Consider the following 23,096-nt stretch of genomic DNA (forward strand, 5'->3'; position numbering starts at 1 on the left):
TGTTTAAGCATCAAATGTTACACAGGCAGGACAGAGTGAAGCCCGTGTGACTTTCTAGCTACAGAAACTTTTACACTTGCTTAAGTATTTGCTTTATTTGAGCCTTTAATATAAGGCAAAATATCTCTTCCTCAGATAGGATACTAGAAATGAAAACATTATTTCATTACAATAATGAGAATAGTTTATGTAAATTATGCTATCAATTTGAAATAAATTTCTCAAAGCTGTTTAAAATGTTTATTTTTACATCTCATTTAAGCTGCAATCTATTACCAAATCATGTATTATTTGATTTCATATTGCTTTCATTTTCTGCAGTGATTCAGATGAACAGCTTCTGACATACATACAGCTTGAAAGCTCAAGACTTTAATGCATGAAATACAAAGTAACAAGCCATGAAAACAGTTATGTTGTACTCTGCCATTCTAAAGCTGTATGGCAAGTATGCTTACACAAAGCTAAAATATACCACACACACATACTATTTTGCTTAAAAAGCTACTAGTCAAGGACAAAGAAATTTAATTTTTCAGGTACGATCACCTTGAAGCTACGACAGAATATCTGGTATCTAGTCCTCTAAGGCATGACAGATTTACAACACCTGAAGCAGCATATTGAGAAAAATGTATGACAAGAGAAAATGTTTTCTTTGGAAGGCTATAAGGCTGAAGTTTCTGTATCACTGGAAACAGGAATAACGTTCCTGAAAAGTACTGTTATCACTCTGAGCGTAATGTCACATATAATTCTTTGGCAGTTCAAAACAAACCCTTAAGAGATTTTATACACAACTGGAGCTGCTCAACCATAGGCTTATTTTAACAGAAAATTTAACTTGCATGAAAGTCACGTCATTTTTCTTGACAAACAAGCACCGCAAAAAAGACCTTATCAGAAAATTAAAAAAAATCTTTGCGTTATTGCAGCTAATTTTTCTGGAGGAGCAGCTTCTCGTTATCCTGTTCTATTAAAAGTTCAAGCCGAGAAAAGCTGAAGGAAACGACAGGAGAGCAGGCTGTAAAACGCTCAAAATGATTTTTGCACGGTATGTTGCCGAGTTGAAGGCGATGAACTACAGCAGATGATTTCACACGCTCCGCGCAAGGGCCTCCTCCCGCGTTAGCACAGCTACCGCCGCGCTCACGGCACCACCCGACGGCAGCGCTAAAAACGAGCAACTTCGCGCAACAGCGAACTGTTCCTCCCCAAAGGTGCGCGTACCGAGCACGCTAGGCCGAGGGCTCGGCAGGCGATCGCTTTAACGCGGCTTCGCAAGCTCGCCCTCCGCCAAAACGGAAATATCGTATTTAAAAAAAAAAATAGAAAATCTAAAAATAAATGAAACCCCGAATTTATGCACGGCGAGGGCCGGGCGCCCCAGGGCGGGAGCAGGGCACAGAGCGCGCCAGGACCCCCCCCCGCCCGTCAGCAGCGCTGCCCACCGTCCCCCCGCGCGGAGAGCGCGCTTGCCGCCAGCAGCCCCCACCCTGAGGGCAGGGGCGCCGCCCGGGGCGGGGAGGGGGCGGCGGGGGCCGCGGCCGGTGCGCGGCTCGGCGCGCCCCGTGGTGCGGGATGCCTGCGGGCAGGCCCGGCGGGAGGGGGAGGAGAGGGGCCGGGCCGCACGGAGCGGGCGCGCGGGCGGCGAAGCGGCAGCTCTATCCGTGTGGGTCGGTGCCGGCGCTGCCCGGCTGCCCCCGCTCGCTGCCCCTCGCCGTCTCCCTGCGCGCGGCGCGGAGCGCGAGGCCCGGCCCGGCGGCCAGGCGCGGCGGCCCCAGCCGAGATGGCGGTGGTTAGAATAAGGCACACTGGGTAAAAACACATTTATATACGAACCTCGCCGAGAAATTTTCCAACAATTCCTCCGTCCGACCACCATGCACCAGGACAGGAAACGGCCGCCTCAACGCCCGCCCGCCTCAGCACCGCCCCAAGCCCTGCGGGCGGGCCTTGCGCCCCGCGCTGCCGCAGCTCCCATTGGGCACGCCGCGCCCTGCGTCAACACCTCCACTCACTATTGGACGCCTCCAGGCCCCGCGCCAATGCCCATTGGCTAGGCGCCCGGGGCCCCGCCCCGCGGCTTCATGGCGTCTCGGTTATGCTGGGTTCGGGGCCGCCGCCGCCGCCATTTTGTACCGCGGGGAGTGAAGCGCTTGTCTGTCAGCGGGGAAGCGAGGGAGCCGGGCGCCATTTCCTTCCCCGGGGACGGCGCCTGGCGGCAGCGGCGCTCGGAGACGCCGCGGGTCCCTCGGCGGGGGCCGCGGGGAAGCAGGAAGCGAGGGAGGGGGGCCGGGCGCGCCGTGAGGCGGCTGTCCCTGGAAGTGCGGCCGGCCCCCCGCCGTGGGCACGGAGCGGCGCAGCCCAAGGAGGCGGGCGCCTGAAGCTGGGCCGCCGGGCCCCGCTGTCACGGCCCCCACAGACGGCCCGGGCGCGTCTTGCTGGGCCCGGGGCGCCGCTGTCCCCGCGGAGGCGGGCGGTGCGCGGGGCTCTGTCGTGTCGGTGCGGAGCCGGAAGGCAGGAGGCCGCTGGAAGGGTGCCGGGGCGCGGTGCATTTGCGGAGGGGCTGCTCGGGCCAGGGCGTGCGGGCAGGGCTGAGGGAGCGAGCACCCAGCCCTTCCCCAGCCTCATTATCTTCTGCTGGCATTTCAGCGTAGCTCCCGTGGATAAGGGCTGTGTTCTTAAAGCTACGCTTGAGAATATTTATCCTTACGTGATTTTTTTGGTATGGAAACATACAATAGTCCAACAACAGCTCCATATGCAATTAAAGGGTATTACAGTTATGTTGGTAGGAGATTTTTGAAAAAAAAAACTGTGCAATTAACATGAGCTATCACCATTGACAGGACAATATGCCCAGCTCTATAGGCCTCACTTGACCTTCCTGAACATGACATATAAACGCATTTAAGATTTTTTGCCTGAAACTCCAAAATAAGAGTTCTAAATCCTAGCAGTCATACAAACAGCCAAAAATAGCTTATTCCTGAATAGGCCTAATACAGAGCGATTTTCTTAGTTTCAAGTTTTCTTTCTTGTTTGTTAATTGCAAACTTTTGCCCAAAATAACAAATTCCAGCAATCGGTTTGATTTAGGGTACAATAACAGTGACATAGCCAAGATAAAATTCTACTTTGGGTTTACCTACTCCTTTATGTTAATAGATTACTTTGTTAACATCTGTCAAATCCTACAACTCATCCTTCCCCATTCTGAAGTGCTTTCTGTTTGTAGCATCAACATCTGAGAATGTCTGGTTATAAAAACAGAAATATGCAAATGAATGCCACACCATTTAAGTTAAATAAGCTACATGCTGATTGCAAAGCAATTTATGATCCGTGCCACACGACCACAAATGAAGCTTTCCCACATTCCTGGTTCTGAGTATGTGGAAGGTCCCACAGAGCACAAGGAAGAGAAAAACCCAGCTCAAGGGACTCAGCTCTGGCTTTTATAGTCCATAGCAGCATACTATAGACAGCTTTGGACCTTCCAAGCTTTTCTCAAATTTTGATAAACCTTTGTTTTTTTTACTACTGCATTCAGGTTAAAACTTGAGTAGTGGATTGAGCAGAAATGCAGACGTGTAGCGCTCTTCCCAACTACATTTTTAAAAATAAACCAGATGCCCACTTTTGCATAGATTTTCAGAAGCAGTGTTCATCCACTCCTGATCATATACCAGGGATAAAAACTTAATTACTAGCCCAAGTTATGGAAGACTGGTAAAGTCTTAACCAACATACAAAGTCTGGACCAGCGTTACCTGAGCTTGACCACATCTATTAAAACCCATACATGGACAACGCTGGGTCTACCATTAATACTGAATTTGGAACCATGTCCTTCCTCCGGGAGCCTGCAGCACCCATGGAGGAGCTGTCCCCTTGGCTGCGCTCTTCGGAGCCATCAGCGAGCATCAGTCCGGTTGGTGAAACTCCAGAGAAGGATGGAGCTGTGTATCTTATCTTGAATATACACAGAGAGCGCATCAGCAGGGGTATGACTACATACAGTATGAACTGCTTAAGAACAAAGTGCTTACAGTTTCTGAGCAACATCTCAAGGGAGTTAGAGGGGGACAAATTCAGGCCCAGGAAGTGAAAATGGTTAGCAAGAGAAAGTACGTATGAGGAAGTACTGAAAGGGAACTTGACAGAAACGTGCAAAGACAAAATGTGCTGAGCAGCTTCATGATGTTTCTACTCTTCAAGAACTGATAGTCACAAGAGGAGGAAATTTCCTTTAGAAAAATACAACAACTCATAAAACTTATCAGGTATCAATTACCAGGCACAATTAAAACCATCTGCACGTTTAGCGTTGGGTATTCTGTAATAAATCCACTGCAGACTTCTTGAATCTTGCAGTAATAATTCTAGGCTACAAGAGATTTGAACAGAGCTTTGCTGTACTATGCTGACACCTATTAATAATTCTTTTAAGATAGTGATTTAGGAGAAAAGGGTATAAAATTTACCCAGTCTGTCAACATTTTAAAAAATCGTGTATGACATAAGCCTTTTGTATTTAACACAGTTCAGAGAACTGTGGTTGTGCCTAACATTTCTGCTCGAAGAAATATTTTAGAGAGGAAAGTACAAGCCTTAGAGCTATGTAACTAGAACAGGACTCCCAAGTACTGTAAGGATACAGCTATGTTCAAAACACCACACTGAAATAAGTGAAGATAAGGATTTGCTTTAGATGTTTATTAATCCAAGGAGATCTTCCATAATAGAAAAAACAGAGGCTTTAAATTTCCCAGCTCTTCCTTTAGAGTCGCATTATCCTTGAAAATGGAATGGATAAGTGCAAGTTCTAGGAGGAAGATCAATTTTAAATTTGACATAAGTGTATCACTGAAACTGATATATTGCATCACAAAATGCACTATCACCACCAACAACAATGCAAAATTGTTTTGCAATTTATATAAATACATTTCTTGGAGCAAAGGAAAGCAAAGTTCTAGATCCATTCTTAAAAAAGATGCTCCTTGCTAACCAGTCTAGTGACACGTAAAAGCACCCTTGAAGCAAGACTGTATTCCTAACACCAAGATAAATTTCTTCCCTTGACTTGTGACTTGAAAAATGTAACTGTTCCAGAAATGACAGTGGCACTAAATTGGTGATTTTCCCCTCGTTTTCTTCATCTGCTTTGTATACAGAGCCTTCTCACTGCTGCTCTGTTGTATCTTCTGCCATGAGGCAAAAGCGTCTCATCTGTCCTAAAAGGTTCTCTTACATTTTTTGGGATGTGTAACAAGATAAGCAGACACCCAACAAGCAGATGTTCAGAAATGATTTATGTCAAACTGGGCATTTTTCAAGGTCAAGGAGTGCACAGGAAAAGGCATGCTGTAATTATCTCTCTCACCTTTTTCTACAAAAATAAAACCTTGTCTAGAGATTATCTTGAGGCCAGAGTACACCTGTACGTGCTCATGAGTTACACATTTACAAAAAAAACCAGTTCTGCTCTATGTACTTGGCCAGTCAGCTAAAGATTCAAAAGTACTACTGTGGTTCTTGTACCACTACTATAACGGATACTCTGATGCAAGGCTGAATTTTTTAGGCTTTTTCACATCAGGTGCAATATCCATCCTTTTAAGTCCAGAATTTGCTTTTAAAGTATCCCTTTGGTATTCGGCTAGAGCAACGTGGCATTATAGTCCTGGCTCAGTCTCACATTAGCACTCTGTGCGCAGGGAACTGTATTTGCCAAAGGCAGGCAGACCAGAGAGGAGTGACGGGACAAACCCATTACACCTGCCCAGAGAAGCGCTAGCGGTTGTGCAACAAATGGAAGGCAGAGCATGATGCTGGTCAGCTCGTCAAGAAACCCCCAAACCACAAATTCCTGCTACTCTGCTGATGCAAAAAACCACACCACACAAACCAATTTTCTGAAGACTGCATTTTGAGTATCATAATATATATATGTGCATTTCATTTTTACAGATATAAACGCAGTTTATTTTTAACCTGTATTTAAATTTTGGAGGCTTACATTAAATTAAGGTAGCTTGTTTAATATCAATTGTAACAGCAGGTGACATTTCTTTATATAAAAACAGCCAAAAGAAAAAAACCAAACAAATATTTGATTTAAAAGACCTGACACCAATGATCTCAAGGCAAGATCAAAAACCTATGGATTTTCGCTTTTAGAAAAGAAAAAGGGGGCATTTAAGCCAACCCATTCACAGCATCTCCCCTGCTGGCTTCTTCATACAGTGGTTTTGATAGTGGTCCCAGAGGGAACTGTATTTTGCCTCTCTAGCTAAAATACTAGTTACTATAACAACTTTGAAGGAAGAAAATTGTGGCTTCAAAAATGAAAGACTGGCAAAACTTCAAATACACTGTCTGGATCAGGCAGACAACAGCACACACTAATGCTGGGAGTGCAAAAAGAGGGGGAATGAAATTCAATAGTGCACCTGTACTACCACGTGCTGGAAAAAGAATATTTTGCAACATCAGGGCAAAAAATTGCATTCATAGATCATAGCCCAGATTAGCCAAATTAAATTGCTGTGTTTTTAATAGATTGCATATACAGATGTTTCATCCACACACTTCAACTGACTCTTAAGAGCAGAACTTCACATCTTATTTACCTGCTTTAAAGAAGATAACTTTTTCCTCAGTGCTTACAGTACACATTTGTATCCAAATTTCACCTTGTACAGTGAGATCTTTAAGAAAAACAAAGGACACAGCGGGTGTTGCTATTTTTTTTTTAGCAGCAATGAAATATCACTAACCCCTTTTTACATAACCGAATTCAAGTCACAACCAGAGGTGACTGCACCACAAAGTCACCAGGTACAAAACTGCTAGTTCATTTTAAATTAATAACTTGAAATTATTTTCCCCAATACATCCCTTATTTTTTATTTTTACTTTTTATAAACAGCAAACATTTTGCTATTTTTGTACATAGGCTAGCAGGCTTGTTTCAATATGAAAGTGCTAATTCATTTACAGATTTCTCAGTTATGTAGTGCTACATTAAGTGTCCAATATTCTACATATGAACAATCTTGATAAATGGAAATGACGAAGATTAAGTAAGGCTATTTGATTACCTTATCTTATTTACATTAAAAGAATAGACACCCAATAGGAAGGGAAAAAAGGGAAATAAACTGGGCAAATAATCATACCGCCACAGATGTAAAAATTAAGTCTGCCTTCTAGCTTGTCCTGTAAATGAGACATTTTAAATAGTCCTGCAGCCCATGCCTATTTTTTTCCTCAGAAAAAGAAAAGCTGCCTTCATGACATCCCCTCTTGATTTCCGATTTCCAAAGTGTGTCATTTGAAGCTTTAATTTCAGATTCTTCCTATCTTCAAAAAAACCCTCTGGTTTGCTTTCCAGTATTAGGTTGCATGATCAGGTCCCACTTCTGGGGCTTTTGTCCAATCTATTTATCAATTAGTTTAGAGTGAGTTGTAGATAACATGAACCAGTTCTGGAACCACTATTGGGAGGAACACAAGCTCTTTACTACAATCACACAGTAGCAGGAAAAGTGATAATTCAATTCATTCCTGGGGCAGGGCCTCCAAAATTAAATGAAGTTGGCACAACTGGAGCATTGAATTTGTATCCTCCATGCTTTTCAATCATTTTGGATTCTAAAACAAAACAAAAAAACCAGAAGATATTTTTAGTGCATGTGTAGGGGGGAAGACAGATTAAGATTTTGTGACTGACCATTTTGAGTCTCAGAGATACAGGTTTAAGCTGGGGTTACCCAAGGAAGTAATCAACACCCACAAAGTGGAAATGTGCCAGGCCTCAAACAACAGATGGACTGATTATGTATTTAAGTTTCTCAATATCGTTATAGCTATGCTTAAATGATTTTATATTTAAGAAAGCCCAGACTTTAGCTTTTGGACATGAGTATGTAATTTTCACATTTGAGAAACAGGACCTGAATGAATGCTGGACTTCTGAACTTGCTAACAGGCACCCAATTCTTTCTGATTAATATTAATAGACTTTTCAGTCAAATCCATAACAGAGCACACGTACAAAAAAGCAGTACACAGATAATGAGCTAAACTTTCAGTGTTCCTATCTCAATTCAACAATATAAGCAGAAATAGCCACTGAAGCACCAGAAACGGACTTTTTCGTATACACGGCATTTTCCCCCTCATACCCAAGCAGATAATTTGGAGTTTAGGTACTAGACCATATAATATAATCCTGAGAGAAAATGACCAAGTTCACCACTTTTAATTTTCAACCAAACTTAAGATCTTTAGGCATCCAAGGTCCACATAACCATCAGTGTAACTAACAGTGATAGTTAAGCTGTCTGGTTTTACTAGCTGCATATTCCATCCTTTGAAGATTACTGTAAGACTGGTTTTTACAAGCTCTAATACATGGACAACTGCAAATTAGGTTGGTAAAGAGCAGATAGAAATGTGTATTTCTAACTACTACAATTGAGATAACACAGGTGGTTTGTATTATTCGCAGCTCAAGATAACAATGCTTATTAACGTCTTATTTCCAGTCTAAGAGCCTTCTCCTACCTCAAAATAGTTGCAATCTTTCTCTTTCTGGGAATACAGGACAGCTCATATTATCTAGAGGATCTGCATTTTGTCTCTGTTTCTTTGGAAACAGGCCCAAAAAATGTTGCCCATGACCTGGGGAGCATCGCTTTGTTCCCTCTTGGCTCCATACTGCACAGAAGACAAATCACTCAGCTTATGGAAATTCTTCTTAGCTACACTAATGAGAGATAATTATATTCCAAATCCTAACAGGATGTCCCCATATGTGGCAGATAGCCTAAATGGAGAGTATCAGTATGCTCCGATAGGACGCAAGAATGTCCTGTAAGGATCTAGTTGCTTAAGTTAAACTTCAAAATCTGAACCTAACTTGCTCTATGAGTAAGCAGCTGAAAAAAACCCATTTTCATAAAATGCACAAGTAGTGTATAATCTCATCAGTAAGATGTCTAGTGCTTGACAGGGATCACAGTGAAACTGTATTTTATAACCATTAGAAGTGGACAATTCGTGGATACTGACAAGCTTTGTGAGGTAATTTAAGCTGTTTTCTGCCCAAAACTACTTTTAAAATGTACATTCTTACTACCAATCTTTTTAATGAAAGACTTCTGAACTTCTATTTTGAAACATCTTGTAGTAATTGCTCAATAACATGCAGGATATGAGACTGGACTGATCACTCAGAATTCAGCCTTGACTTTAGAGAGTGATATATATTGGCTTACTCTCAAACACCTGGGAAAACTTGCAAAAAAAAAAAAAGAAAACTGAAGATCTGCTCACTTCCTATATTTTAAAATCTGTATTATCTGTATTGAAGAATAACAATCTGCAATATTTAATAGGCTTAATAATGTAGCTTTACAAATGGATACTACTTCCATAATTTGGTATTTTCCTACCTATAGAATCGTCTATCCCAGCTGGACTCAGTCACATCAGGAAATAATTTGTCAGCCACTTAATGTGTTTGTTACCGTACCTAGAGTTCATCCACCTCAGGTAATCAAATCAATTGTTTTAAAATCCAAGCAATTATGACAAATATGCTTTTACTTACTTGGCCACTTCATTAAGACATTTCTAATATTCCTTACACCTGTGGTATGCCACACTATTTGTGCATTGAGGCTTTGTGACCTGACAGAGATTTCAAACATCTCTGCAGTGTAAACAACCCTGCTTTGATGAAGACATTATCAGGCTTGAATTACAGGCATTTTCTGTATTATGCTTCTTGAGCACATAAGCAATATTCAAACAGTGAAAGAAGCAATTAATGGTATAAAGGGGGAAAAATACCATGTGCTGCCCGCCTCTGATCTGCCAGAGTTGCTATGTCCTGCAATTGTTTCCTTTGTTCTTCATTAAGACCCTGTGTCAAAGCTTGGTACCACACAGGGTTACGACTCTGAATTGCTGCAAGAGAAAGAAAACATAAGCAAAAGGAAAAGCGTTCATTAAAATGTTCTGCAACACAAAGCTTACTAACTCACTACCATTTTAATTGGAATAATATTCTGTTAGGGTTACATAATTCAAGACACGTTAAAACACTAATACAGCCTCTGACCTCTTCCCTCCCGCCATAAATTTATTCAAACGTTTCCCTCTGCTCTGAAACCGCTTTCCAAAGAACGAACTTGTTCAAGGCACATATTGGAAAGCTTGTCTGGAAGCTTTCAACAGGTTCTAGTTTACAATGGTATACACCAAAGTTAAGTTAAAATATAACTTGCTGGCCAGGAAAGGAAATAAAGTTACTTACTCTGAAAAATTGTTTTAAATATCTGATATTCATCAATAGGGTTGTCTTCATCATCAATAATTGTGGAATAGCCTTCCAAAGCAGTCTCTTCAGCATCATCTTCTTCCCAGTCGTCTTCATCTCCATCTTCACCTGCCTGTTTTGCTAGAATTTCTAGATATTCTTGACCATCTTCATCAATGTCATCTTCATCACTCCCCAATTCCTCTGAGTTAAATATCACACATACAAAAAGTTTATCCCAAGAATAGTAAGAATAACTTTAGGTAGATGGCCGATTATGCAAAACAGGCAATGCAACTGATAACAGCATAGTGCAGACTAGAAAGGGGGAAGGTCACTTAACTCCTCTCCCAGTACCATGGTCTTCCCCCCCCAGACACTCTTCCCTCACTTACACCAGCTGTTTAAGTGGGAAAGAAAAACTTTATTGTCACAAAAATGTATATAGAAAAATGTATATACAGGTAGTTTAGAACAGCACTTGCTAAAACTTTTAAGCAAAGCAATATTTGTGCTCCAAAGGAAGTCTGAAATAATTTGGTGAAAACACTTTTAAAGACACATTCAAAAGGGCTGCTGAAAAGAATGCTTGAGAAATACAAAATATAATAGTATGAATTATGTATGACAATAGTCTGGAGAGTCCAGAAATCAACAGCAGGAATCAAAAAGAAAGTGGGCTTTAAGTAGATAGATGAAAACCAAGAGAGATTCCTTTGTGTGGAGAACTGTTCCAAACAATCATTCACAAAGGCACCATGCTGACAATGGAAAGATAAAAATAGGGAAAAAGAACTAAAAGCTTAAGCTGAGTATAGGGAAAGGTGAAAGAAAGAAGTACAGGGAAGTTACAGGTAATTTTGAACTTCATATAAAGAAGACTGCAAAAGATGTGAAAGTTTGTGAGATGACTATATGAAGAGGAAAGTCTATAAAGGCTGATGAAATTGAGATTACATTAGACCGGGGTGGGGGGGAAATCACAAGAACTGTCATTTTCAATACACAGCTAAAACACCAGCAGCTCATGATGTTTGTAATATAGTGTCCAAACTGTACAATGGATTAGAAGGATTCCCGGTAGCTCCTTCTACCAACTCTTACCCTTCGCCCAAATGGGAAACATGTCCCAGTAATAATTCCTTTCAGCAATGACAGCATCCACACACAAAAACTAGCTTGATGTGACTTTGAAGAGACTCAGCCTAGGAAGTTAGTTTTTAAGACGGATTGGAAAGTAAGTCAGATATACTTGAAAGTCATTACAAGATCTCCAGTGTTCTACTGCAGCTTTTGAAAAATATAAAGTAACAGTGATGTTTCAGTTTCCATACCTGTTTCCTCATCTTCTTCAGCTTCATCATCATCATCGCTGTCATTTTCATGCTCTGCATGACAGGCATATGCTCTTTTCAATCCATTAAATAAAAGGATAAAAGCTGGCAGGATCTGGTCAGCAACCTGATTTAAAACCTGTGGTATTTGCTCCAGATCAATAAGAGCACACAAGCCAAGCACACACATCTTTCTATCATGAAGTCTACAAAACAAAAGAGTAAAAAAGTTGCAAGTTTTGTTATGATTTACAAGCAGGTAGTATACAGGTATATCACAGAGAATAGCCTTCAAAATTAGAAACACTTACCCCAAGAAACAGTCCACGTCATTAAGCCACTGTGTTATGAAGTGATTAGTGACAGGCTCCACGTTATTGGGAAAGCGAAGATTTTCCAATGTATTTAATAGCAAATGAGGACTGTAATACAAAGCAGCTATGGCAACCTGGAGGCACATTGTTCGCAGCTCACTTGTTTTAACTTCTCTGGTCAATCTCTCTAATGCAGCTTCCACAAATAAGGGTATGCACTGAAGAGTGAGAACCGTTACAAACTTAGTCATCAAAAATTAATTTTGTAATTCTGTATTTCACACTAAAGTTGAGAAATAGCATAAAACCAGTCTGGTGCATAAATACAGAGGGCATAAAATGGGAATAACTTTTAATTGCCAGCAGAAGTCATATACAAAGATGAAATGAAAAGGTGAAAAGATTTAATCTACTCCAAGCACATGGATTTTGTGACGTCATGCACAGCAGATGTAATTCCTGGTTCTATAATCTTGTGTTTTAAAAATGAAAAATAGAGGAAATGTGTACACTAGGAAGTCCAGAAAAATCAACTTAAGTATTTTTTAATATCCACAACAAAGTCAAGAGATATTACTAACATTCCAAGAAAACAGCTATTCAAAGAAGTAGTCTCATCAGAGATGTCACACTGACAAAAAAAATTCACTATAGATTTTCTTTCAAATAAATCAAAGTTTCCAGGGACCATATGCGCAGGTATTAAAAAGCATACAAAAAAAATGTTTAAACAGCTATTATACCGCGCTTGTCATGTACACAGCGGAAGCATACAAACTCATTTCTCAAATTCCAGCTTCCATATGTGCATAATGAAGTCCCTGGTTCCTCTATGATATTAACTGGGATTCTAGGAACTTCATTTTCATTCTTAACTTGAGAGATGATTGAATAATTTTAATGAAATATTCACTAGAATTAACTTAGAATATAATTAATCGACTTTTAGAACCAAGATGCTCCTAAACCAGTACTCTTCCAGATTCATGAAAACACTTGAGTTTTGCAGTGTCCTAAATTCTGGAGACAAAGTGTGCAATAACTCTCTCTGCAGTTTGGTTAACTGAGTAACACTGAAATAGAAGGCAGGATTATTAGTCACACTACACAAACTTCTCAGAATGAAACTCATGTTAACACATAATCAATTCATATTTGAGAATAAAATATTTTTAAAATATTAGTTATAGCAACCAAAGTTGTTACCAACCTGATCAATGCCACGCCCTTTACACTGAAGAATAATTACTTCTAACAGCTTTGCTGCATGACATTCTGCATCTTCTCCAGCAACTCCTGTAAGGACCTGAAAAATAACAATTACTGTTGACAATATACCTTCAAGAAGTATTTTCTATATACTGCTTTGCTTTGAAACTCTGATACAAGTTTACCCACTCTGTTACAATGCTAGCATAAACATCCATCAGTGAAGCAGCCAAATCTACAGCAGTGGCTCAGTATCACAACTAGAGACTGAAACATTCCTAAATGTGGGTAAAACTAATCTACATGTACAAATATTCAATAACTCTATGGATGCAGAGCTTACAACTGTAACTGTATAAGCATCAGCTGCCGTTTTGCAAAGGTTTATTTCCATACACAAAACATAATTTTTTCTTACGCATTCATGTACTGAATTTTGTAAAAATTATATTTACAAATTTGGGATATCCAGTGGAAGACCACACAATACCTAAAACTTCTGCGTTAAAGATTCGCTGTGCTCAGCTAATAAAACTACTAATCACTAAGAGGTTATAAACAGGCTAATTTTCTTTTTTACATATATATAAAATGTTCAAGTATTTACAATCAGCCTAATCAGCCTGGTTGCCACTTGTTTTCAAATAATGGCTCACAAGAGTTATTCACTATAATATCTGAACATCTTCAAAAGAATTACTCAGGAAATACCATGGGCAGGGCAGCTGACAGCTCACCGTAGTTCTTATATAGACACAACACATGATATCCAGAAGTGGAAAACTGGAATCTCCACAGATTGCTATTAGAGATTATAAAATATTAACAACATCTTATAAAGAAGTATTCATTTCCTCACATAGGGCTAACATTCTGGAAAGCTTTGTATTCTACATATTGATTGGATAAAGAAAGCCCAGTTGGCAGCTACCTATAACACACAGGAGCTGAGAAGCTAAGATAAATACAGAAACATTGCCCAAAAGCGACTGGACTGAGTCAGAACTGCATTCTGCTCCCAGCTTTCATCATTGACTTGGGAAAATAGCTTCCTATTCCCATCCCTCTACTTTCCATCCCTGCTCCATTTGTTTTAGTTAATTATTTAAGACCTTTGGCATACATACAGTATGTGGTATCCTAGCCATAGTGAGGCTATAAATCTCAGATAAAATAAACCATCTACCTTTTGCAATATGCATACGTGTGTTTTGCATGCCCATATGCACGAAGTGTATGTATTACACAAAACATGCATGTAAAAAACCTGGGCTGTTTAATCTGCTTTTGTTGTGTATGATTTTATTTTTCCCTTTTAGCAAAAGCAGATATCTGAAATTTGATGTAACCTCTTTAAATTTGTGGAAAAAAGTACCCAGTTTAACAATGTATTACTTCAGAGATCACGGGTTTTGTTATCACAAAGGAATCTACTTACCTTCTTGCACATACTGTAGATCATTTCAAGATATTTTGTGTCTGACAGAAGTGTATCTGTATCAACAGTAACATAATTATGCAAGAGAGGCATCATGTCTGTATTAAAAGAAGAAAGTCCACAGTTAGATATTGTTTGCATGTTTTATTAGACAAACTGTTAAAATCCGGTTGAAATCTATGTATTAATAAGTTCATTACAGTTCTTGCTTAATGTTTGTCAAGATAAACATGCATCTAGTCATAGATGCCTTAGCAAAACAAGTCTGGTTGCAGCAACAGCAGAATAAAATACTTCAAGTGTAACCTCTCTTCAGCATTCTCCTAACATTTCAATCAAGATGCAGTTCATTGTATGGTTGAAATCACATATATGAATCACATATATTTGGCTTTCTGATTTATTTGTCTTACTTACCAGTGAAATAATCAAAGCCATCCTGCTGAAAGACTTCAAAAACAAGAGGAAGAAGCTGCCACATTTGTGCAGAAACTTGTTGACACGTCAGACTGTGAGCCAAGGAAAAGATTTCCTCATAAAACTCTAAAACAAAGAGAATCTAGGTAAATTTAATGCCAATCCCATACCCTTAAAAAAATAAGCCAACAAAAGTACAGATACCTAATACATGCTGCTGCAAAACTGTTCCAATCACTTGCAAACAGATCCCTTCCAGCTGCTGGGTAATCTGAAAAAAGGAGATTTATGACTGTTTTCAGTACTTTGGAGTTGAAATTAAACACATTTAAAATAAAATTACTCAAAGCAGGTTTTATTTGTACAATATAGTCTTCTAAAAACAATTCAAAATTTCTTACATTTTAGAGCACTACATGTATAAAAGCAGCACTCTTAGCTAAGGATTTGTAAGACAGCTTTTAATACGAGGTGGTTTTGGAATATTCTTTGAATATTGGAAGAATCTCATTATAAGGTATCCTTTAAGAAGAAAAGCCTGACAGTAACCCTATGCAATGGTTCAATCCCATTAAAACACAGTAAGTAAATGTATATATCAAAGGGGTAAGCGATGCAAGTTGCAGGAAGTGCAAAAAAAAAAAAAAAAAAAAAAAAAGTGTAATTTCCGGAAGAGTCAAATTTCAAAAAACAAAACCAAACAAATACCAAACCACCTCCCAAACCTAGCTTAGGATGTTCATATGGTATGTGGACTATCAGACTAAATGCTGGTCTACAGATTCAGACATTCTTCCCAGTTAGTATTTATTAGTTCATGAAACAACTAACAAAACAGTCATTAACCTGTTTAGAGCACTTACTTTGCATAGGGACAAAACAGGGTTGAGTTTCTGGTCTTAGCTATGCAGAACAGGATTTGAAACTAACCAGCTAAATACCTTATCTCTTGGAACACTGGTCATCCTGTGCGAGATGTCTCTAAACATAAATGTTTACTGATCAACATTTTACAATTGAGTTCCTCAGGACTAGCATATTGTTACACAAACTTTTCATTTAGATAGCAAGAATTTGCCGCCAAAAACAAGTACCTGAAAAGCTTGCTGAGCAGCTTTAGCAACAAGTAAATGAGCCAAACTGGTCCTTGCTTTATTGCATGGCAGCACTGGATTCTGACCTTGGACATTCAGAATTCATGTTATGCTGCTTCCTTAGTAAAGTCTTTGGAGCCCTGAGAGTACAATTTATTACTTGATTGTTTAGTCACTAAAAAACTATCATGTATTTATCAAAAAACAGTAGCTGACTTTGTCAAGAATTATTTTAATCAGCAATAGGAGCTTTTGAACAAGCTGTACTTAGGACAGAAGTTAGTCCACTCAGTATAACAAAACTAAATAACAAAATTTTTCATCACACTGGAGAATTCTACAGTACAGATTAGGCAGGTAAACAAAACTGTCATTTACATAGCCACAACAGCTGTATTTACAGACACTGATTCTGTTGCAGAGAGTAAACTAAGTCAGCAGAGTCAATGTTCAAAGCTAACTGAAGTTTCATCTATTTTCTCTGAAAGGCAGACCTCATCAAATCAGATGGGTTTTTCCAGCTGAGCTGACAACAATTCCATCTGTTAGAGACACACTGCTTCCACCTATTTGAACTAGAACTCTTGATTCTTATGGGAAATGCTGTAGCAACATTTATGCTCTATTACTACACGTATTGCGTTAGAAATGTGACCCACTCTGTTACAACTTTTTTGCATGATAAGTACTTCACTGGTTTCTGTTTTAAGATATTTTTGGCTGAAAAAACAGCTTTTCAGATAACATCAGGAACACTGAAACTGCAAAAGACTTCCAGTGTCTTAGACAATACATATTAGCTTTAAAGTAATTTTTACTTACTTCTTTGTGATCTTCAACTACACTGAGAAGCGTATCAATAGTATTCAAGATTCCCATTGCTGTCACTGCTTTGTCATCACTGCCCTCTTCATCTGGTCCAGTCTGGATCACCTGGTTAAATGTCATTGCCTGTATGTAATAGCAAAACAACCCATAGATATGTCATTTAAAGAGGACACGCTTGGAGATGAAGAACAATTGTGCAAGTCTGGTATTCTACACAATTTAAGGAGGACTTCTGCTAAGAAAATGTGTATGAATGTTAGAAGGTGACTGCTCCATTCCAGAGTTTGTTTTCAAGATTGAGAAAATTTGAATGTTAAGCCCATTTGAGCTGTCATACTTTATTCATTCATGAACAAAAAGATATAAATGGTGTTACTTTCCATGCAAAAGAATACATTTTCTATGAGTAAGTTTTTCTGACACAAGGTTTAATTGGTAGCTGAACTAAACTGGACCACTTTGCAGGCATTCCCAGAGAGGACAGGCAAACAACTTGGTTTTAACTCCAAGGCAAGGGCCTTTAATAGGGAAGCACTAAGCTGACCTCTGCTTTTGAAACCATTAGTACAGCTGGCTAGATGTGGCCATTCAAGCTCTGTATTTCTCCTGCAGATTCAAATTTATTTTCACATTACATACAACATAACATTATTTTCACACCAGATTTTATGCTCTTTAATTTCCCATTTTAAAACAGAAAACCTAAGTCACATTGTAGAGACTACCTAAAATGTGCTACCAAAATTCATTATTAATACTATCAAGAGAAAATACGTACAAAGATTTCTCAAACACTTCCACAATCGTTTTTGGAAATTTCCATTTAGTTCAAGTTATGAAGCCACTTTTCAGAAAAAACAGTCTAAATGTAGAAGAAAATTACTTGTATCAAATGCACTTAAGCAGACTGGAGTAACAACAGCCATTGGTTGATGGACAACTATCTTAATTTTAAATACAAATCTTTCACATATTAAACATCTTCCTAAATCACCAAAAAGTCTTACCAAATGCTGTGTCATTTCTACTGCAATTGGGGTAACTTCTTCACTATATTCACAGATCATCTTCTGAATCACATTAGTAAGATCATCGTTTTCAGTCTCTCTTATAATATGAAGTAAAGCTTGCATTACAGGTCTAATGAATGGAGTAATATATTCTTTAGCTGTAAAACAAGTGGAAATATTTGAATTGACATTCTTACAAAACTACAGTTTCAGTATAAGAAAGTCAATATATGCTTTATTAATATCTAGTGCTTCAGCATTAATATGCCAAAACCATGGGTATATAAATCATTATAGCAGTAACAACATTCAGAACAATTTTTTAATAAGAATGTATACCAAGAGGATCACAACTGAAGTATGAAAACCAGAGTTCTACAGTCCTTATGGAATGCAAGGTTACTTATCAATGCAAACTTTAATTGAACAGGAATGGGTACATACGCATTTCTGTCCAATTAGCCACAGTATTTAACACAGAATTTATGTTTGCTTTGTGGCTTTTTATGCCAGCTTCTGGAACACTAAGCAATATAAAGGCTGCCAGGATAAAGACAACTTTTTTTAAAAAATAAATTTTAACATGAATGAATGTATGCTGAGACAGATATGCTTATATTGCCACTGTATTTCTGATTCAGTGATTAGGTGCTATAAAACTGGATTTCTTGTACCATGAAATTGCGATCACGTTATTTATAAAAAATAACATTTTCCAGCTGGAAAATTCCAGTAAGTGATTACAAATTAAAACTGCAAGCAGTAAATTAACATCAGGAAATAAGAGAACAAGTCTCCCTGAACATCGCAATATTAATGCCTATTCCATTAAAGCTTTTTGTAGCTTTAAGAAAAGAGGGTTACCTTTCTCTTGATTACTGATCAGAACTTGAAGTGCTATTGCAGCTTCCACTTTCACAGGCATTTCCCTATCATCTATCAGACACCGTCTTGTGAGTTCTAAGGCTGTCTGGAGATTCTGGTCACTCTTAAATTTCACTTCACAAAAATAATGAAGAACCCAACAAGCCTGAAAAAAAGACATTAAATAAATTTAGAGTTACAAAACCTACAAACAGGATTATCGACTACTCGTATACCCATAATATACACAAATTATTAAATCTGAAGTACAACTACCATTCAATAAACATACTGTAAAACTTTTTAACAGATGAAGATGTTTGAGAGTGTGGAGGCTGGCCAGTGGGAGGCTTGTCTTTCAGACATCACTAGACCAGTACTATGATCTCAAGTTCATCTTTGGCCACAGGTTTTGTGTGAGCAGTACAGTCTAAATGCAAAACACAAATAGACCATACCACCAGACACAGATGGAAAACTATGCACACAATTCTGCAGCCATTTTGAAAACTACACAGTAGCTATCTATAATCACACATAAAGACTGACACTGATCTCTGAAATAGGCATACAATTTATTACAGAAAAGGTGCAGAAAGGAGTGCATTTGTTAGAGGGGAAAATTTAAAGAATATTCCTGAACTCTTCATCTGGAACAGACAGTGTACCTTAACAGTAAATCTTACACTTTCTTACCCGTGCTCTCATGTAACCCAGCTCACTGCTGAAGAGAGGGAACACGTGATTCTGCAACATATATTCCATCTGATCTTTATATATCTTCTTCTGTCAGAGCATGAATAGAAACACATTAGTTTAAAACTTTATATAAAAATGCCTAATCCAGTTAAAAAAAGACAGATATAAAAGTGTAAACAGCATAACAAAACCCTCACACTTTTAACTTCCTGCTTTATTCAAATCCATTAAGCAACAAGATCCCATATTAGTAATTAAATTTGGATCCTACATGGACTGTTATAATTTTCAGTCAAAATAGTGACACTGTCATTTTTTGACTCCTAGAGACACCTTTTGCTTGGCTGTACATTACTTGTGGTATCAAAAGCAAAAGTGGTCAGGGAAACTTCTCAGAGCCATGGTCCAAATACAAGTCCATGCCCTGCATCTTTTTTGCTACCATTCTAATTGATGAAGGTTGCTGATTTCACTTTGTTAACTCTCTCCTATACACAGAAAAGATCTCATTAAATCAACAGCCTCTCACTGGATGGATTTTTTTTCCTTCCTTCCACAAAAAAAAGGGAATGTAGTTAAGTGTAGTGCAGGAAACGGTGTAGCAGTTCTTACTAGAAGCAGAGAACTTAAAGGAACATAAAACAATAATCTGAACTTGAACATAGAATCACAGAATCACAGAATCAATCAGGTTGGAAGAGACCTCTGGGATCATCGAGTCCAACCGTTGCCCTGACACCACCATGTCAACTAGACCATGGCACTAAGTGCCATGTCCAGTCTTTTCTTAAACACATCCAGAGATGGTGACTCCACCACCTCCCTGGGCAGCCCATTCCAATGTCTAATAACCCTTTCTGTAAAGAAATTCTTCCTAATGTCCAACCTGAACCTCCCCTGGCAAAGCTTGAGGCTATGTCCTCTTGTCCTATCACTAGTTGCCCGGGAGAAGAGGCCAACTCCCACTTCACTACAACCTCCCTTCAGGTAGTTGTAGACTGCAATAAGGTCACCTCTGAGCCTCCTCTTCTCCAGGCTAAACAACCCCAGCTCCCTCAGCCGTTCCTCGTAGGTCAGACCCTCCAGACCCTTCACCAGCTTGGTCGCCCTCCTTTGGACTCGCTCCAACACCTCAACATCTTTCTTGAAGTGCGGGGCCCAGAACTTAACGCAGTACTCGAGGTGTGGCCTCACCAGTGCCGAGTACAGAGGGACGATCACTTCCCTAGACCAGCTGGCTACACTATTGCTAATAGAGGCCAGGATGCCATTGGCCTTCTTGGCCACCTGGGCACACTGCTGGCTCATGTTTAGCCGGCTGTCGATCAGCACCCCCAGGTCTCTTTCCACCAGGCCGCTTTCTAACCACTCTTCCCCCAGCCTGTAGAGCTGCATGGGGTTGTTGTGGCCGAAGTGTAAGACCCGGCACTTGTTCTTGTTGAACCTCATGCCGTTGGTCTCGGCCCATCTATCTAACCTGTCCAGATCCCTCTGTAGGGCCTTCCTACCCTCCAGCAGATCGACACTGCCACCCAGCTTGGTGTCGTCTGCAAATTTGCTGAGGGTGCACTCAATCCCTATGTCTAGATCATCTATAAAGATACTGAACAGCACCGGCCCCAGAACTGAGCCCTGGGGAACACCACTAGTGACCAGCTGCCAGTTGGACTTTGCCCCATTCACCACCACTCTCTGGGCTCGGCCATCCAGCCAGTTTTTAACCCATTTAAGAGTCCACCCATCCAAGCCCCGGGCAGCCAGTTTGTCTAGGACCTAATAAAACATGACCTAATAAAACTCATGTAATTAAGCTGACAACAAAACCAAAACAATTAAGTTCAACAGCTTTAAAAAAAACTGGCAGTGAATTCAAAAACATGTCAATTCAAAGAGCTATTCTTATTTCTTCTAAGACACTATATGTGAAAGAAAGGAAAAGGAGGGGAAAAAAAAGAACCAAAAGAACGACCAGATTTGTTATGCTTACTTTTAGGAGAATTTCAGCCAAAGAACCGATCATATGTAAAGCACCATCTTTTTTACGAGGGTCAGCATTTGGCTCCGTAAGGATCTGATAACAAAAGCCCATTGTCTTCTGCAAGACCTAGATTACATGTAAGGTTAGTCAAAGTATTTCGATCAATCATCTCATGTACCATTCTCAGTGCTCTGAAATGCTTAAATCTCTAATAATCAGCTCCAAGTCTGGAATTTGGAGAACGTTTTATGTCTTTGTTGTAAACACACAAGATTCTTGATAGATAGGTCCTAGGAGAACTGGCAAACACAAAAATCACAAATAGATCAGTGCAAAATAAATTTGAGAGAAATGATAAATTTCAGTGTACTGTTATATGACAGAGAGCAGAAAAGTAAAACTTTTTATTAGTAGCTCTTTCAGCAAATTAATACTATAAATCTAGTTAACATTGAATTTAAGAAATATCCTTGAATAGCTTACCTCTTTCCTTTTACTACATGATGTAAACAATAACGTCTGAGCAGCAGTTGTTGGAGAAATGAAGTCTTCAAATACATCTAATAAGTAAACATATAACAGCTATAAATTTTGGTCCTTTACTACAGTTCATGATCCTAATGTGATCCAATTATTTATATGAAACAAAGGAGCAACAATTTTCTTTTTTTTTTTCAGGTGGTTAATCATGCTTTCTTACTACAGATATTCCAAGACTAAACAACAGTAACATATGGCTGGAGATTCCCGATACATGTTTCACCTTTTTCACGATCACTGGCTCTACATCTCTAATTTGAAATTATAAGTCTTCCTTATTTTTAAGATTAATCTTTTTTAACAGCAGAAGCAGACAGAGAGGTCAATTTTTGACATATATGTTATTTGCTGTACAGGCAAGCACACATAATTGACTGAGTTAAAAATGCTCAGTTTCTTATTTCTCTGCAGAAGAGGATTATCAGAGCCTTGTATAATGCCTGTACTGTTTACAGGTCTGCCTCTGATCTGAGGGATAAGAAACTCCCAAACCGATCAAGACTCCTTGTTCTAGCCACATAAAAGTCCTAGCGGAGGGAAGAATGTGTTCAGGAAGTCTGAAGCATCTTCCTTCTTCCCCAGCCTGAAAGGACTGCATAGACTTATAGTAAACACCAACAAAGTATCAAGCCACAGAAGGTGAAATTAGACAAGTCTGGAATGCTAGGCTTACTTCATGATGTTTCATTTGCCACTGCGGTAAATGTGTTCTGAACTGTGCCATGTGTGAAATTCCTTAAGATCGTAAAAACTCCAGGGCTTGAAATATTAGCTGTTGTAAAGCATAAACTTTTAATAACATTAAACTTATGTAATTATTGTTAGCAAGACTTGGAGTGTTTAACTTATAACAACAACTTTGTAACTGTCAATATTGGCTACTTTTTCAAGTGCAGAAACACCTGTGTCATTGTTGACTGTCATATGTTATCTGTCATTTCCACCAGTATATCCAAAAGTTAACCATACGAAGTTGTATGATTTGGATAATACAAACTGTTTTTATCTTTCTTTTTTTCTTCTAAAGATTAA

At 39.2% G+C, this 23,096-nt stretch overlaps 2 protein-coding genes and 1 non-coding gene across 4 annotated transcripts in view; all 3 read right to left on the reverse strand.

The window, feature by feature from the left end:
* Positions 1–1,923, reverse strand: part of ZNF143 (zinc finger protein 143) — a 43,224-nt gene extending 41,301 nt beyond the window's left edge. For both annotated transcript variants that reach the window (XM_068398313.1, XM_068398312.1), the window contains exon 1: positions 1,843–1,923. The gene's annotated coding sequence lies outside the window, so the exon portion shown is untranslated. The remainder of the gene's footprint in view (positions 1–1,842) is intronic.
* A 2,772-nt stretch (positions 1,924–4,695) lies between these two features.
* The window catches only part of IPO7 (importin 7), a 39,033-nt gene continuing 20,632 nt past the window's right edge, over positions 4,696–23,096 (reverse strand). Inside the window, exons 11-25 of the mRNA XM_068397856.1 lie at positions 22,008–22,084; positions 21,534–21,650; positions 19,544–19,633; positions 18,848–19,013; positions 17,981–18,141; positions 16,968–17,096; positions 15,256–15,322; positions 15,052–15,177; positions 14,635–14,732; positions 13,198–13,293; positions 11,985–12,205; positions 11,674–11,879; positions 10,337–10,543; positions 9,871–9,987; positions 4,696–7,665 (exon numbers count right to left, since the gene is read on the reverse strand). Of these exons, the coding sequence (XP_068253957.1) occupies positions 7,568–7,665; positions 9,871–9,987; positions 10,337–10,543; positions 11,674–11,879; positions 11,985–12,205; positions 13,198–13,293; positions 14,635–14,732; positions 15,052–15,177; positions 15,256–15,322; positions 16,968–17,096; positions 17,981–18,141; positions 18,848–19,013; positions 19,544–19,633; positions 21,534–21,650; positions 22,008–22,084 (1,976 nt within the window). The 3' untranslated portion in view covers positions 4,696–7,567. The remainder of the gene's footprint in view (positions 7,666–9,870; positions 9,988–10,336; positions 10,544–11,673; positions 11,880–11,984; positions 12,206–13,197; positions 13,294–14,634; positions 14,733–15,051; positions 15,178–15,255; positions 15,323–16,967; positions 17,097–17,980; positions 18,142–18,847; positions 19,014–19,543; positions 19,634–21,533; positions 21,651–22,007; positions 22,085–23,096) is intronic.
* On the reverse strand, positions 19,162–19,343 carry LOC137663258 (small nucleolar RNA SNORA23). The gene has a single exon (XR_011048158.1). It is a non-coding gene; the product is annotated as a small nucleolar RNA SNORA23 (small nucleolar RNA).

Source organism: Nyctibius grandis, chromosome 4, assembly GCF_013368605.1.
Source record: "Nyctibius grandis isolate bNycGra1 chromosome 4, bNycGra1.pri, whole genome shotgun sequence".
In the NCBI taxonomy this organism is placed as follows: domain Eukaryota; kingdom Metazoa; phylum Chordata; class Aves; order Nyctibiiformes; family Nyctibiidae; genus Nyctibius; species Nyctibius grandis.